Genomic DNA, 18,357 nt, shown 5'->3' with positions numbered 1-18,357 from the left:
CTGCTGCTAAATTAGCCTCTTCACGATTTATTTGGCATTCCAGACTCAGAGCCAAACAACAAACAAGACTAAGGTCCCTTTTACACAGCACATTCATAGCACTATGATTCCATTTTAACTGCCATGCAACATCCTATGGGACTCTGAGGCTTGTAATGTGATGTGGCACAAGAGTTTTCTGTTTTTGTTTTTTTGACCAAGAATGCTATATACCTCTCTCTAAGCTCCAAAACCCAGCATCCCAGAGGATGTTGTCAAGGTAGTTAAAATGTCATAGCACTATAATTGTGTAGTGTCCAATGGCACTAAATATGTCACTAGGAATCACATAGGGCTTTCCCCCTTTAACATCAGGTAAAAGTGCAAATACCTTCCTTCAAGGGACTGCAGGTGTGTGGTGGGAAGGTTTAAACCTTTTCTCTCCTGTGGTGCCCTTATAGAAATTGCCATCCCCACTCCATGTTGCTATTAGATGCAGGTGGGACTCTCTGTGAGTACCACTAGGTACTTTTTCATGAGGCTGCTAATAACAGTACATGTTGTGATCCCAGTGAAGGGGGAGGGAGAGAGAGAGAGAGACTGAACATTATCTTTGGCAATTTTTCCAGCACATTCTCCTGTTTGCAAGAGCCTGAGAAAAATCTGGAGAAAGTAGCCGTCAAGTTTATTTTATTTGTTTCTTCAACTCTACCTCCTGATTTTCTGCTTCTGATTTTCAGAACTTAGAGAGCTGTTGGTCTTTGAAAAACAAAACAAAGAAAAGCAGGGGAAGTTAAAGAAGCTGAAGGAGGAGAAGCCTCCAACTGCTTTCTAAAAATGCAAATCCACATGTTGTGTGCCTTCAAGTAGTTTCTGACTTAAGGCAGCCCTAGGGTAAACCTAACATTGGGGGTTCTTTGCAGAATTTGTCTATTTACGATCAGAATTTAGATATCCAAAGAAAAGAATATGACAAAATCTTGCACAAGTCCAACATTAACACATGTGGCAATCACAAATTGCCAAAACACTACATGTATAAATGTAGCCTTTCTATGCATGTACACTTGGTATGCTGCAGGGCCCAACTTCAGTACACCTACAGATGTGTGAGAGAATTTGTTCTCTTTGACATGTGTACTGACAGTATGCAGGCATGCATTCCTTTAGCAGGGAAAAGTAAGTTTAGTAATCTTGGCATTTGGAAGTAGCATATTAGAATAAATTTCAAATGGAGTTTGTCTACAACTTTACTGAAAAATCACCACACATTAGACTCCAATAATAAGTCACATTTTTATAGTAGGATGACTTGCAATCTTTCTCCCCAATGAAAATTGTCTTGCTACACTCTTGTCCTAAGGTATTAGTTATTTGTTGGTCTCTGTTAGTTATTTGTTGAGTATTTATACACAGCAAAAATGCAAAGCATATTTAACTATTACAGCCTAATATATCATCAAACCACTTGGCTCATATCTGAAGGAGATGGTCCAGACTGTGCAGACATTAGGCTTTTTCTCAGCAGATACATCAACTGTATGTCTCTATTGATTTTCACTGTAGATTCATATTCCAGCAGCTGGTACTGGGGTATCTTGCCATGAATCTAATATACATATATAAATATCCTCTTCTTGTACATCTGTCTGCCTCTCCTTTTCTGGATAAGTGTCCAAAACTGGCCCAGTGCCTGGACATATCTAATGCCAACACTCTTAGAGAGTGAAATTATTAACTTGCTATAATACATGCGTTTCAAGCTACTAATTAGCAAAATTAATAGGAAAAACCTTCAGTTATTTATCTCAGATATCAATGCATGTCAATTGACTTAGGGATTCTGGGGGGTGCAATACCCTGCAATATTTCACCGATTAAAACCAGTAAATGTGTGGTCAAGCAATGTCAGAGTGTGGTCAGATGGCAAAAGTTATTAATAAAGAAGAACACAGAGGTTAGGAGATGCTGTAGTGGCTTGCATTTTCTTGAGCCTACTGGGAAGGGAAGACTCTGCTCTCCCCCCTCCCGCTGTTGAATTAATTGAGTGCAAACTACCAGTAGTTTTTCCTACTCTAAACTCAGTTTGGATCAAATGAAGTAACCTGAGGACAAAGGGGGAATATGTGAGGAAGAGAGACAAACACTGGGATGTTTTAAAGGTAAATGAAAAATGGGAGAGCAGAGGATTTATCAGGACTGTCCTGGCCAAATCAAGATAGCATGGGTTTACGGCCACCAAAGTAAACATTCAAAATTTTAAATGTGAGTGAATGACAGAAACTCCAGAGGTAGGGAGGCAACCAGACTAAAGAAAAATGCATAGCTACTGAGAAGTCAGAGGAAACCCTTTGTAGGAGATACAATTAAAAAAAAACAAGGACCTGTCTTGAGTGGGCAACTCTGGGAGGCTGAGAAACTGTATTAGCCCTCCAGGAAACCTTGGATGACTGTAGCCCCCCCTCCAAAAAGAAACACATTTTCTGCCCCCAAAATGCACCCAAAAATTCTCTGGGGTAGGAGATTTTCACAAGTTTTTAGGCTTAAGAAAGCCCCTTTTTAACAAGAGTGAATGGAAATAATGTCTTGTTCACTTTCTGGGCCTAAAATGGTGGGGGGGGGGGGGCATAAATGTTGCAAAACACTTTCCACAACCTCTATAGGGCATTTTGAGGCAAGCTGGAGCAAAAATTTTAAAAAAATGTATACTGTATATATTTTTTTACCCCTGGAGCATGCATGTGGCCCATGGGCCACATTTTCTCCATCCTTGACCAATCAGATAAAGAGAGTTAGCATGGTTTGAAAAGCTTACACGAGGTCCAAGAAACAACAGATCTACTAAGAAGTGGGTCAGGCACAATTTTACCGGACTGTCAGCTTTGAAAGATGTTGACTGAGAAAACTCAGAAAGTTAGGGGAGACAGACCCAGAATAGCAGTAGGAAGAAAATAAGTATTATACATAAGGTTGCCAAATAGCTGGAAACAACTGAAAAATAAAGAACAGCCTCACCCCTGTGCCACCAATGGAAGTCTGATATACAGAAATCATCAAGTAAAGTTTTCCATAGCAAGAAATTCACTATATTTATTTATTTGAATACTTATATCTTCTTGTTGGTGGTGTCATTTCTGACTTACAATGACCCTGTTTCAATTTTCAAGGGGTGGGTGCAAGGTAAAAGCAAGCAGTTGGGAGGAACCAAAGATATGGAAGAGCATGAAGGATGCATGCCTGGCAGGTTTAGCTTGGCACCACCTCCACTGCTAACCTGAGTCCTAAACAAATGGGCCTGTGATATTCGGTCTTGTCAGCTTCATTTGAAGTGATTCAATGGAGATTCAATGTCATTTTGCATTGGTTCATATGCTGGAATATATGAGCCAACTTTTCTGAATACACAAGAAAAAATAAATACATATGTCACATACTTCACTTTAATCCAAGTGATAGATGCCGACATTTTGGAGCACAGTGTAAAATGGTAACTAATAATTAGTGATCAGTAAAATCCATTTCAGGACATATTTGTTGTTGTGTGCCTCCAAGTCTCTTTTCACTTATGGCAATCCTAAGGCAAAGGATTTTCTTGGCAACTGCCATCCTCTGAGGCTGAGAGTGTGTGACTTGCCCAAGGTCACCTAGTAGGTTATTATGCTGGAGCAGGGAACTGAACCCTGATCTCCAGAGTCATAATGCAGTGCTCAGACCACTACACCACACCACACTGACTCTATTCAGTCCCTAAAAGGACAGATACTGTTCAAATTTCCAGTCAGCTTGAAATAGGAACATTGTTTGGGGTTATCTTTTGTGTTACTACCTTTGTTAAACTTGCTTGAATGCCCTCCATTGCGATACGGTTGGGGGCAGAGGGATTTATTTATTTACAAAATTTCTACCCCATCTCATATCATTCATTCTAAAAACATATTAAACAATTTAATAATGTAAAAACGTGAAGTTAAAACCATGTACGTAAACACATTGATTGAAGTCACTGGGGGCCTTAAAGGGTTTTATAAAAATAGAGCAGCTGGAGAAGATTCTTAAACTCATAATGAACTGTTTTTAATTATTTTATCCTTTAGCAAGTATATGCTTTCAAATGCTTTGCTATTGTTAATAGTTTCATTCTATTTTAATGTTGACATTTTGTATATTTTAACTGTATTTTAATTGTTTTAATTTGTAAGGAGCTTATCACGTGGACTTTAAAACCATCTCAACTCTCCTGGGATGCAGCTGGGATGCAGGGTGGAGAAAGGGATTACTGTTTGCTAAACTGCCTCCTAATCACCACCCGCCATCATCCCAGGTTCAAGCTGGGTCTCAGCCGCACCTTTTGAAAGTCAGAAGCTTTCCAGCTTCTAAAAGGTACTGGCAGAGTGCGGTTGGGACCCAGGCTGATGGCGGGTGGTGACTACATGGAGATTTAACATGTAATAATCCCTGCCTCCATCCTGCGTCTTGGCTGCAGCCTACAAGGCTTTGGACAGTTTTAAAGTCCACGTGATAAACTCCTAAGCTTCTTTGAATCCCAAATTTTAAGCTAAAAGACAGAGGATGCATAAGAAGCTATAAACATATACCCTGTTTCCCAATGCTTACCTCTATTATACCTTTCTTGGGGCTCAAACAGGTCAATTTTTGTTCATCTCCTCCTCCATTTTGTTTCTGGTTTTCTTGTTGCTGTAGTTTTCCCAACTTCCTTTCTCAAATTTCTATGGCTCTGTGCAGACTAGCAGTTTGGGCCGGCCTGGGGGCGGAGTCAGGGTGTAGCCTCTATATGATGCATGCCCCGCCCCCACCTCAGGGCACCGTGATGCCATGTGCCACACTACATGGCATTATGGCACTCCTCTGGTACTGCCTATGCAGGAGTGTCTTCAAGCCGTGGTGCCATGGCTATTTTCTTACACAAGGTTTTGCTTCCAGAAAAGTGAGTACAGTACAGATGAGTGAGTTGTAACACTAGTCATCTAGTCAACTTTCTTTCTACAAATGCCTCTGAAATTCTCTGTTCTACCCTAGAAGTCAAAGGAACCCTCCCACTATGTTTAGCCAATAATGCTTTCTTCCCAGGAAGTAGTTTCTATAGTTTTCATCAGTGCCAGGCATTTGAAACAAATCAGAGATGATGACCTATGGCTTTTCAGATGGTGGGTGGCATCTCCCATAGTCTTTTACCACTGGTCATGCTACGTGTACCTGATGAGAGTTGTAGACCAGTATACCTGGAGGACCAAAGATGCCATATCCCTGATATAAGTACTGTGAAGGTATAGCAGAGCCCATTGGCTATGTTGCTGCGGATGTTGCTGGTACTTGTACTCTAGTATACCTGGAGGAGTCAAGGCTGAGGAAAGCTGACATCTTATTTTTAATCCAGATGCCACAAGAGCAGTGGTCAAATCTACATGTTTGCATAAAACCTAATCAGTATTATTTCTAAGTAGGTGTTGCATGTTGAGGTGTCATACTCTTCCCAATTAAAGTGGAGCATGCTCTTTGTTGTCAGCCCAGCTATTCTGGTATAGTGTGAGTCACTCATACATCAGTTTCCCCACTTTGTGTGTCTCTTCTTTTCTACGCATTCCTCTGTGAATTCTAGTGTGAATATCCCAGAGAATAATTCATACCTACTCCTGAAACTGCATCCTATGAATGATCTGTGATAGCACATAACCCATGAGTAGGGGTAGATTGTCAGCTTCTATTTCTGACAGGTGCTTCCAACAGCAGCTTGACATACAGAGGTTCAACTGTAGCTTTCCCTGCCACCCAGGTCTATGGAGCAAAATTTTTGCAGCTGAATTTCTGTCTTAAAGGGGCAGCTCATTGAATCTTTTCGGTATTTTGCAATTGATCTTCCCTTCCTGTAATTAAACTGTGCCTGATATAGCTTGTTTTCCAGGTGCTTTTAAAGATCTGCCTTTAGTTTCCATTTTGTGTATTCTTCTGATCCATTCTTTGTTAAACTTTGTGTTATGTTATTTATATACACTATTATATAATTATGTTAATAGTGCAAATCTTTCATTCTTTGTAAAGCCCCAGTTGGTAACATGAACACAGTTGGATGAAGCATAATATACTTTTTTAAGACTGATGTTAAAATTCCCTATAGATTTTCCTTCAGATTCCCAGGGGGAAACTGCATAAGATAAGCAGTATTCTGCTAGAACCTACTTTCAATTTTTTTTTACTTGCAAGAAAGTGCAGGTCAGGACTGCTACCTGTGAGTAGGGGAATTAAAACCTTTCCTGTCTTAGAAGTTTAGGCCCTCAGTTTAACATATGACCTATGAAGAGTTTTGTTGTTTTGTTTTTTAAGAGGCAAACTCAACTGACACTTACATTTAAATCTCTCCTGTCTATGTATATTTGTTCTCCATGTGAATCAGATCCTGTACAGCTTACTTGGAAGTTAAAAAAAGCAAATGAGGCTCAGCTGCGCCCTGTATATATAATGTGTGTACTTAGCACCCAAAAAAGCAAGGACTGGGGTTTTCTCCTAACAAAAAATCCAGATGTTCTTAGTGTAATCCTGTATATACCCACCCAGAAGTAAGTCTCATTGAGTTTCATGTAGTTTGCTCCCAGGTAAGGGAATATAAAATTCCAGACCTTAGGCTGCATCTGTACTGCAGAAACAATGCAGTTTAACACCAGATTACCTGCCATGACTCCATGCTATGGAATTTTGGGATTTATAGTTTTGTGAGATATTTAGCCTTTTCTGTCAGAGAGCTCTGGTGCCACAACAAACTACAAATCCTAGGATTCCATGGCACTTAAAGTGGCATCAAACTGCATTGATTCTGCAGTGCAGACACAGGCTTAATGACCTATCATTTTTCTACATGTGTTATCAATTTTTTTAACCACTCCTCTTCAGAGCCTTCACCACTTTGTTTCAAAGAAATAAATAAAATAAGCGTCTCCTGGTACAGCAGGGGAAGGCAATGTGTTCTCCTCCAGATGTTGTTAAATTGCAACTATCATCTCTCTCCCATGGCTGTGCTTGCTGGGCATCATAGTCCAATGTCTGGAAGGGCCACACGTCCTACGTATCCATGTTTTATTTGCATAATTTATATATGTCGGGGTCCTTGAGGAAGCAAACATGACTAAGAAAATCTAAAGTTGTCATACATATCATCTAATGCAGTAATAAAGCTGCCCTATCTACAGCTATAGAAAGTAACAGTGAAAAGGTGCCTATTTTTACTTCATTTTTTACTTTTTCCAGTAACCTTTCAGGGACACACACACCTCTTCTCCTTCCTCTTGTTATCTCAGAAAGTCTGATATGGTTCCAGGGCACCTTGTGTATTTGTGATATACAGCAAAAGACAAGCTTGCATTGTTTTGTTACTCCCCTAATGATTTTCCATGCCCTGGGGAGGAGAGTGTTGTTCTGCTTAGCTTTAGCTTTCTTCCTGGAAATGCTAGCTTACCTGTACAGGTGAAGGCAACAAGAACACCCAGAGAGTTTCCTCTTCCTGAAGATGCTCAAAGAATAAATATCAATGCAAGTCAAACTGATGGGGATGAAAAAGAAGATATGGTGGGGTTTACTTGAATTTCCTTTGGTGTGTCTAAAAACATAGATACCTGTGATATATGATGTAGGTTTGGTTCTGTGGTTTTATGCTGTTCCTTGACACATTTGCAACTCAGTTCTAATGTTATTTTATATATTTACATGTTTAAACCCTGCCCTGTGTCCACAGATCACACAATAGAACAACATTAAACTATTCAACAACATTAAAAAAATACAGAAATCTGTAGCCCAGTCAGCATAAAGCCAGGATCTGGCTCCAAACTTTGTGATGTAGGGTGACTTTAGAGGATTAGTGTGTCTGCACATGGTGGACTTTTTTCTGAAGTTGCTTTTGGGTTTTTTTGTAGGGATGTGAGTGCTGCTCTTGTTTCAAATTTTAAAGTGATATCAGGTTCTTTACAAAAATCATGAACAACAAAGGCTTAAGAAACCTTGAGAATCTATGCCCTTTATATTTTCTTTTAAACTTTATAATATAAGGGTTTTTTTCATTCTACTTCAATTCTGGTCATGTTTATTTGGAAGTATGGGATAGTTTAAACTTTTTTGTTTATAATCATTACACCTTTTAGTTCTTCTTTCTTTCAATCTGTGCTATGAACTGCCTTGAATCCTATGTTGTGAGAAAGACAGGATAAAAGAAAGAAGGAGTGACAGAAAGAAAGAAGGGGAGAGTAATGTCTTATACCAAGCATGATAAGACTGCAGTTAATCAAGTAGTCAATATAGTAAGTCCTGTGTATTTGTTGTTAATTGCCCTTAAGTCAACTGGTGTGATATTTAAACTATACATATGATGTAAAAACAACTGCAGTTTGCAATTTACAGCATTTCTCAGTCTTCATATTTTTATTTAAGTTAAGCATGTATCTAGGGCTCAGTTTGCATGTGATATAGTAGATGTTATAGTGGGCCTCCTGCTGTGTTCTATAGAGAATATTTTAAGAGAGTAACAAAAAAATGTGAAAGTTTGATTGTTACAGCATTTTAATGAACAAATAGTTGAATAAACAGGTCTGTTCTGCTATACCTGGTGATCATGGTTGTAGATTAGGAGTGAGGAAAGTGTGGACCTCCAAATGATGTTGGACTATGGTTCCCATGATTCCTGGCCTTGTTGGCATACCTGCAACCACGTCTGTAAGGCAATGCATGTCTTTGCTCCTGGACTAATGGGAAGATACCTGTAACAGATAATTTATGAAAGCTGTTTGTAAAGTAACTGAGGAGGACTTGATATGGAGGCTCACCAGCAAAGTTTGACTGGTTGTGCTTCTCATTCTCCATAATTTCATAGTCATGTGTGATTATAAAAATAAAGATAAATAACTACAACATGAGACTAGATAATTTTGCTGATGATTTTTCCAGAGCCTGGACTATCCTTTTCTTTTCTTTTCTTTTCTTTTCTTTTCTTTTCTTTTCTTTTCTTTTGGGGGGGCTACCAATTCCAGAATACCTCAACCAGCAATGCCATTCTGAAAACTGTTGTCCAAAATCCCCAACTTTTCCAAGCACTACTTTTGAGACTTTTTGTTTTTTTACCATGGACCACAACAAATAAGGAGTGAGGGTTCGCAATGTTTCTGTCTGAATTTCATTTTTTGGAAAATTGTAGTGTGTTACTTAAGTTAATATTCTTTTCTTTCATTCTGTGTAGACTTAGGAACAGTTTGTAGGCTACCAGAGCTATTTTAACTTTGAATATAATTCAGTGGGGCCACCTTTGGAAACATGGGCGCGTTCCAGACGCGCCAATAGTACGTGCTCGGCATGTACTAGGGTTACGAAAGGGCATCCTTTCCGCCTTAGACACATGGGCACTGCCATTTTGACGTGCCGGACGCTTAGCATCCGCATGTCCCCCTGCGCTTGCGACATCACAAGTGTGCCATTTGCGCACTCGTGCATTGCAACTGCGACGCAAAAAGAAGCCGCTTTTTGTGGCTTCTTTTTCCACCGCTGGGAACCCTCCCCATTTGGAGGCTGAGGCTTCCCAGTGACGGAAACAGAGGCGGCGGCAGACCATCCTTTTTGGGCGGTCTGTAAACTGCCACAGTTTAATAATAGTTCTCATCTAGACATTTCAGTCTTGTTTTATTCAGTTAGAGAGAAATGGGGATATAACCTATACTTTATACTTGTAATTCTTTGAAATGTATTTGATTACTGCAATGCATGCATATTATGTATAATCTTTAGTACAGTCACATCATATCATACTTATTACAGATTTTGGAAACAACTACCGCCAGTTCAATTTAACTAGCAATTTTCAATTGAGGCCCCGTTCAGGCTGACCTTTTTGCCCTGGAAGGAACTGGGAAGATTCGGTTTCCGACCCCCCCCCCCCCCCGAATCCCTCCGGAAGCAAGTGCTGATTACCAATCAGGGTATTTTAACCCTGAATGCCCTCTGGGAGAAATTGGGTTAAAATGAAGGTGCCTTGCTGTCAATCAAATTTAGTTCTGCATTCGTCTAGGTGATTTTTCCTGCACTCATTGGCCAGTCGGAAATGTGCTTTTCCCCTTCTTTTTTTAAAAAACCAGGTGCCAGTATGTGCATATTTTGTCAAATTTCCCTCCTTGCCACCCCAGAATGCCTCATACACATGTAGTAGTAGTAGTAGTAGTAGTAATAATAATAATAATAATAATAATAATAATAAATTAATTCCTCACCTTGGAATGTCAGAAAAGGATGTCATGCATTCTTTGCTTTCCCTAGGCTACCCCTGAATTCCTTAGAGACAGTAGCAAAAGCATTCTGTATCGATTTGCCAAACTGGAAAGAGAAACGTTGTAACATTTGGATTGTAGCATTCGCAAAGGAAAAAAGCCTCTTGCAAAGTGCTCTTTGCAGCATTTCCTTTGCTAGAAGCAAGGGAGTGAAAGTGAACAGGCAGGCAGGCACATTCTATCTATATATCTATCTACCTATTGCAAAAAACATGTGCATAGTTTGTCAAAAATAATAAAAAATAAATAAAAAAGAGAGAAAGCTGCCTGGTGCGAGAGGGAGGCTTGTTCCGTCATGTGCCCTCCCTCTGACCTGCCCTGAATTGACCATTCGTCCTGCTCCTTCCTTCTCCTCCTCCTGCTCCATTACAGATTGCCCTCCATGGCCCCCTTCTTCCCCCCGGCTCCTTCATCCTCCTCCTCCTCCGTCACTTTCTCCAGTTCCCCCCTCTGCCCTCACTCTGACTGCCCTTTTCATCCCCGTCAGTCACCCTGATTCCCCCCTTTTGCATCCTGTCACCCTGATTCCCCTTTTTTGCATCCTTCCTCCAGCTCCTTCCTCCTCCTTCGTCCCGATGAAGGGGAGAGAATGCTCTGCCCACTGTCCTCCCTCTGACCTAAATCCCTCCCCTGAACTTGCCCTGATCATGATTGGGGGCATGTTCATATTTGCCGAACCCAATTTTTTTCAAAAGAGATGGCTTTTTTCCCTGATCATTTGCCCCGAAATGGTTGTGCATGCCTCGAATTTGATTGTGAGAGATTCGGGCCAATATGAACTTCACATGCAAGATTCAATTCCTAATCCTGGGTAAAAGGTGGTCTGAATGGCTCCTGAGTTACTCCCTTTCTCCAATGAGACGAGCGGATTTGTTGGCTAATGGCAACTCACTAATGTTGTTAAGAAATAACTAGATTTAATTTGTTTGTGTGCAAACAAATTTCTCTCTTCTCCCATGAGGCTTTAAAAGTAAGGTGAACAGGCCACACTATTAGTATGCTGCAATAAATAAAAGTTGTGCCTGATTAAGCATTGCATAGGGGGCATTCAGGACAGGACTTTTGGAGAGTAGTGTGGTTGTTGAGCAGTGGTCGAGGGAGTGAAGATGGCAGGGCCTGAACTTTAGATCTCCGGCCCTTGTATGCAACACGCAACACATAAATGCTAGTATTTATCTTCACAAGCCTTGCTTCTTGATTTTCATTGATTGGGAAGGTAGAAAATGTGGTTGCCAAGTACTTCAGAAAAATGTTTTGCCTATGTTCAGAAACACTCAATATACTTTTGAATGAAAAATTCTCCATCCTTGATTCACTGGCTAATGTTTGTATTTAGCTGCTTATGGAAAAAATGGATTTTTCCAATCCAGAAAAAAAAACCCAGCTATTTTATGAGATGTTTTTAATAGTTTATAGTCTGTAAACCGTTTTGATCTAGGGAAAAACGGTATACAAATAAAATTTATTATTATTATTATTATTTGAAGGGTTTGAAGGGTACATAAAGAACATATACTTGGTGGCAATCAGTGTGAGTAGAAAGAAGGGATATGCAGACTAGTAGTGAAACTTAGGACTGAAACAGAATGGCAGTAAGTGCCGACTTGGGGGTGGCATGGGGGCAGGGGGTTTAGATGATGCATGCCCTGACGCCCCCCTAACCAGCATCATAGTGTCCACCTGACCAGACGGCGGGCAGTGTTGTAGTGCTCAGGTGGTACAGCATTCAGACACCGCACCCTACAGGAGCGCTGAACAACCTCTGCCACAGCAGAAAGGGCGGCTTTTTTCTGCCCCAAAAGGAGTGGCATTTTGCCACTTCTTTTTGGACCAGAAAAATGCTGGATTAGGACCGTAGCGTGTGGTTGCCGTGGCCCCAATCCAGCAATCAAATGGGCAGTGTCAAGCTGTCCCTTTCGGCCATCTGTACTGGCTCTTAATTGAACATATTATTACACAACATATTTGGGACAGCTGTGCTCAAACTGGTTGTTGCAGACCTATTGCACTACAAATGCATTGCATTACTAATCTTAGCAATCAATCAGATTGTTCAGCTCTGTAGTCCATTGCATCTGGAAAGTGGAACCCTGTCAAAGAGCTTTATCACACTAGTGAGATCCCACAAGAAAATGGGAGTTAAACGAGAGTTAAGTTTGAATTTAAATAGAATTTGCATTTAAACAGAATTCAGAAAGTTTATCATACTAACTGCTGCTAAAACAAAATAACACCAAGTTAATCTGTAGTTAAAGCGGAGGAAACTAGTAGCTTTTTAAATTCGGTTTGTTCCAAATTAAAAAAGCTGCTGGTTTCCTCCACTCTAACTGTGGATTAACTTCACATTATTTCATGTTCATAGAATCATAGAATCGTAGAGTTGGAAGAGACTACAAGGGCCATCCAGTCCAACCCCCTGCCATTCAGGAAATCCAAATCAAAGCATGTTAACGGTGATGTCGTGTAATAAACTTTTTGCATTTCCGGGTTATCTTCGCGTTATATCGCCTTTAACACCCATAACTTAAAAACTGCAAAAAGAGCTTTTTTAAGGAAGGAGTGACAAAATGCTTCACTATGGGACAACACAGAACTCAATGATACCATTCTTTGTAAAATCTTAGTTTATTTTACAAATGCCTAACAATTTAATTTAAAAATAATTAGCAGTAAAAGAACAAATTAAAGTTTACATTTCATAATATTATGATATATGATTATTTCATTATTTTCCCCTTTTGCAACAACCAATATCTTTCCCGACAACATCTGTCTGTCTATCCATCCTCCTGTCTTTTCTCTTTCTACTGGCCGGTAAAGACCTTTTTATTTAAGCAAGCCTTTGGCTCTTAGCTTGCTGTGGCTGGAGCTTTTTGTAATGAGATGTGTTATCCCTTTTACTATGTTTGCATATGTTTTAAACTGTTTTATTTTAGTATTTTAACAAAACTGCTAATTTTTTTTAAAAGAAGTTTTGTATCAAATAAGGTTTAGCTGCATTTGGCTTCCATTTGTATAAGTTACTTTGGGTCCCATAAGTAGAAGGGAGAAAGGAAGGAAATAAACTACATGAGTGAATGAATGAAATAAACATTAAGGGATCAATGTTTAAACCTAACATTCCCACTCTGGTTTATTAACAGTAGTCGCAGCAAGTTCAGTGAATTTTATTTGCATGTAGCAGCGAACACCAGTTTGGAGGTAATCTGTGAACTCAGTGAAGTGTATTTCTCAGAAATACACAGAACAATCATTTTTCTTATAGGTCTTTAACTTCTTTTTTCTAATAATGATACATCTAGCAAAAGCTACTGTTAGGGTCATAGAACAGATGGAGCTTTAGGCTGATTTGCAGTAGCAGATCTTACACTCTTCTTCTGTTTTACATACTTTCATTTAAAAATGCTAATCCCATGATTGTAAAACTGTAAAGCCAATGTTTGTGTTTGACAGTAAGGATCAGTATATACAAACCAGTGCCAGGAAGAGAAGCAATTATACTTAATGAACCATACAGCATGTTAAAAGTAAATGTTATATAGACAAGACCTGAAGTATAGCTTGTTGTAGATTTGTGGTTTGCTGGTGATGCTGGTGTAATTTTTTAAATTAATATTTGTAAATTTTACAATACAATTTATTACACTTTCTTTATACAAATATATGCCTTAACACTTACTCATTTTATAATAAATATGACCTCAGTGCACCCCTCCCCCAGGGCCATTCCCATCCATATACTCCAACCAAAATTTTAATTCATCTTGTGAACTTAGTTTTCCATCTTCTTTTCTTAATACTTTTTCAATAATTTTTTTCCATATTTCATCAAAATTATTTATTTTCCATAATTCTTTCTTCATTTTCAATTTACATGTTAATTTATTATTAATTTGCCAAACTTCTCTATACCAATCCTCCAGTTCCACATTTATTTTTGATTTCTAACGTTGATATAATTAATCTCGCTGTTGTAAGCAAGTTTGTTACAAGATTTCTTTTTTCTTTTTTCCATTCTACATCATTATACAGAGATAACAATACTATATTTGGTTTTCTATCTGTTCTTATATCCATAATATTTTCTATTTCCAATATTAGTGTTTCCCATTTTTTTACATATTTATATTACCACCACATATGTATATATGATCCCACTTCATTACATCCTCTCCAACAATATTTTGAATTATTCTTATCTATATTATGTAATCTCACTGGTGTTAAGTACCATTTCCAGATCAGTTTATAATAATTTTCCTTAATTCGTAAGGATAAATTTTTCAAATGTCTTTGTTCCCAAATTTTATTCCATTCATTTCCACAAAATTTACATCATAATTCTTCTTCCCATATCTCTTTCCTTTATTCTCCATTAATATTTTATACATTTTGCTAGTTATTCTTTTTTTTAATGGAAATGATGTGAGCTGAATATTGATTAACATCATCCCTTTGAGGATTACCATTATTTATATGCTTTGGCATACAGATGGCTTACCTCTGAATGGTCATCTATAACAATACATTAAGTAGTCTGCAGTGTCATTGGCCTTTAAAACTTCCTGAATGGAAATGTGTATCTCTTTGTTACTGTTTTATTTAAAATATGTAAGCATGTATGAGAGCATTTTTTTTAAAACAGAATGGTGTGTTTGAGTTATAACAAGACTGATCGCATGGCACCAGTACATGTATAACTGGGAAAACATAAAATTTCAGGGGGGGGGGGGGGGATGAATTAAAGCAGCAGATTTTTAAATTTTATTTTATTTTATATTAGAAAGGTTAAGAACTATTCCTCCATGGAGTGGTCAGAAAGTTATTATGAAACCCGAGATTTAATTTCCCTCTTTCTTTTTCTTTTTCCTTCTCCTTCCCAGCACACTATTCCAGGAAGTTAAACTTTTGAAGTCCTGAAATTTAAGACATGCAACAACAAACTGATCCACCCCAACTTACAATGCAGGGGATTCAGGCAGTAGAGAAAAAAAATCCTGTTGTCAAGGCATCCTTCTTCACATCTACCAAAGAGAGCAAGGAGTGTAGTAGCAGACTTAGTCTAAAAAGACAACACTGCCATGAGCCACCATTGGAAGGAGCTGTCTGCATCTCTCAGTGCTCTACTGAGCATGTCCCAGAAGAGCCCTGTGCTAGCAGCACATTATGCAAAAAGGCAGTTCCAGCAGCTGAGAGAGAAGCAGAGCCAGCCTTTTTTCTACTTGCATCACCGCTGCTTGAAAACAAACCTGGATTACCAGAGAGGTCTGTGTTGCCAGGCCAGCTGAATGAAATCGAACAGCATGGCTTGATTCCTGATGCTGCACAACTGCAAGGCAATATGGGGAATCAGGATGGGAAGCTGAAGAGGAATGCAGGTGATGCACATGATGGAGGTGAGGATGCTTCTGGGCCCAGGGATGTGGATGGCACAAAGAAGGGAGCAGGGAGCAGAAAAGGACTGGGGAAGCATGGCAAAGGGAGTGAATCTAGTAAAAAGAAGGGCAAGTCGGAGTCCCGAGCCTCTGTGTTTTCCAATCTGCGAATCAGAAAGAATCTCTCCAAAGCGAAAGATGGAAACAGCAGCTCGAGAGAGGATGTTTTAGAAAGCCAGGCCTCGCAAACAGGGGAGCTAGACAGTGCTCATTCGATCCTCACCAAAACTCCTGATATTAGCATTTCTGCAGATGAGGGGGGTCTCTCAGACACTGATGTGGAGCATTTTGAAAATACAAATGAAACTCGCCCAGCTGCTCCTGAGCCGCAGGATGGACAAAGGACCAGCTCTGGCTCCGATACGGATATATACAGTTTCCATTCAGCCACAGAACAAGAGGATTTGCTTTCTGATATCCAGCAGGCTATTAGACTGCAACTGCAGCAGCAGCAGCAGGAGGCAATTAACATTGGAACTGAGCAGCATGGCACCAAAACAATGGACCTACACATGGCTAATTCTCAAGCAGCCCCCTTAGATTTTGAAAGGTTTCTTTCATTAAGCAGTGACAAAGACAGCAGTCCAGAAACCGAACAGCCTGTCTCAGCTAAATCGGAAATTACAGACTATAACCCTGTGTGTGATAACAAAAATGAAGTGAAAGGAGTGACAAATGGAATGGGGCATTCCTGCAGCAGTGTATTTGATGAACAAGAGGAACACAGGCAATTGCCAGAGGAGCAGGAACAACCTGCTGGTGAGCAAAAAGCTGCATCTCCCTCACATCCTGCAGTGACAGAATATGGGACCCTGCTAGGCAGTTCTGTGTTTAATTTCCCATCTCCATTTGGGGAATCAGAAACTGAAGTAATGGCTGTTGAATCTGCAGGTTCAGAAAGAGAGGAGGATGATATTGCTGACACAGGCCACAGTCAGGTTGATGAAGCCAAAGAAAGGAAAAGGAGTATGTCAGCTAGCAGAGAGGCCTTGGATGATGGCCTTTCTGTTACAATAAAAAATGGAACTCTGTCCTCAAATGATGTCTCAAGCAGCCCTATTCATAGTTCCAAAGGTTTTAAGCCCTATCCTCCCATCAACCCGTGCTACATCAAAACCACCACTAGGCAGTTGAGTTCTCCAAACCACTCACCTTGTCTGTCCCCATCCCAAAGTCCACTTTTCAAAAGGAGACGCGAGTCCTCGCAGAGGAAAGAAAGTGTGCCAACCAAGAAACAGAGGTCATCCAGTTTGGCTGGTCCATTTAGCCGATCAGCAGACTGGACAGATGAAATTTTGGATCATAGAGGTGACATAACTCAAAAGTCAGGTTCTGCAGATTTCTTGGAGTACAGACGGAGCAGAGATGGCTTCCAGGGAGAAAGAGTGCCTTTGAATCACTTGAGAAAGTCCTCAGGGACACCAGCTTCCACTGACACCTTCCCCAATGTTTTTAGAGGTGAGTGTCATCTGTAAATGAACATTACCTGTTAACTCATGTCTGAAGAGTAAGCATCCAAGATAGGGCTAATAATACATCATTTCTATTTTAGTAGCAATTAAATTAGGAATCTAAACTCTGCAGGTAATTATGCATGCGAGATTTGTGATTTAAGTGGAAATGAATATGTACATACACATTTAGTATTTGTTTAGAACTCTTCTCAGTGAGGCATATTCAACACTGTTCATTAGACAACTAATATGGTGTGCTGTAACAAACACTGTGTTGTGTAGATAATGTTCAAAGTGGTTTCCATTCTCAGTAGGGATCTACTCACCTTTACAGTATAATTGCTATTGTATGAACAGGGAGGTCTTGATGAAAAATAATGGCTAGGCCATCCAATTAGTGAATCTAGACCTGCCAAACCGAAGTGCAACATTTTGTCAACTGAACTGTCCTGGGCCTCAGTTGATCTCTTATAATGCATATAGCTTTTATTTATACACCTCTGTTTTCCAATTTTTCATGTCTTACTCATTTTCTTTACCACAACATTGAAAAGTGAGATGGTTTCCATTTTTGAAAAAAGCTTGAAATAACCATGGTTGGGGAGACAAATATTTTCAGAAGGCCAGCTGCTGAAACCATGACTGGATTCCAGGCCCCTTCTCTCTGATATCTCCTGCAGCCTTACCTGATGGCAGTGTAGTGACACTGATGTCATTAGCCTTGCTTTTGTTTTGTTCAGTTGTTTAAACCCATTTTAAGGAGTTACTGGTGAGGTACCAGACTAGGGAACTGCAGGAGATGCTTTTTACTTTGCTCCAATTACCTTTCAGTTCTGCTCAGTGTAATGACCCCTTGTGATGCTACCACAGAGCACAGAGGGTATCCAGCAGATGCACTTGAGAGAGAGAAAGCAGCCTGATACTTCACTCGGCATCAAACCCACCTTTAAAAAAACATACACTGATGAATGAATGGGTGCATAGATAGTTTACTATTACCACATTAGTTCTTCTGACATTATCCAGCAAAGCATCAAGCTGAAGGATAAGGCAGTTGCTCTTTACTGTCCCCAAAATTATTCTGCCACAGAATATCCCCCCCCCCCCCTTTTTCAGGCTTTTTTGAAGCCTCAAAAATCCATTATGGGACCCACAGGTTTTCAGGAGAAAGGATAT

General features: G+C 39.7%; 1 protein-coding gene across 1 annotated transcript in view; it reads left to right on the top strand.

Annotated features, from left to right (window-relative positions):
• Window positions 1–15,449: 15,449 nt before the first annotated feature.
• Window positions 15,450–18,357, top strand: part of FMN2 (formin 2) — a 231,538-nt gene continuing 228,630 nt past the window's right edge. Inside the window, exon 1 of the mRNA XM_089529847.1 lies at window positions 15,450–17,185. Within this exon, the coding sequence (XP_089385973.1) occupies window positions 15,634–17,185 (1,552 nt within the window). The 5' untranslated portion in view covers window positions 15,450–15,633. The remainder of the gene's footprint in view (window positions 17,186–18,357) is intronic.

The sequence above is a fragment of the Sceloporus occidentalis genome, unplaced genomic scaffold (assembly GCF_023333645.1).
Source record: "Sceloporus occidentalis isolate IW3139 unplaced genomic scaffold, rSceOcc1.0.p SCAF_6, whole genome shotgun sequence".
Lineage (NCBI taxonomy): Eukaryota > Metazoa > Chordata > Lepidosauria > Squamata > Phrynosomatidae > Sceloporus > Sceloporus occidentalis.
This window is presented reverse-complemented; position numbering and strand designations above follow the sequence as displayed.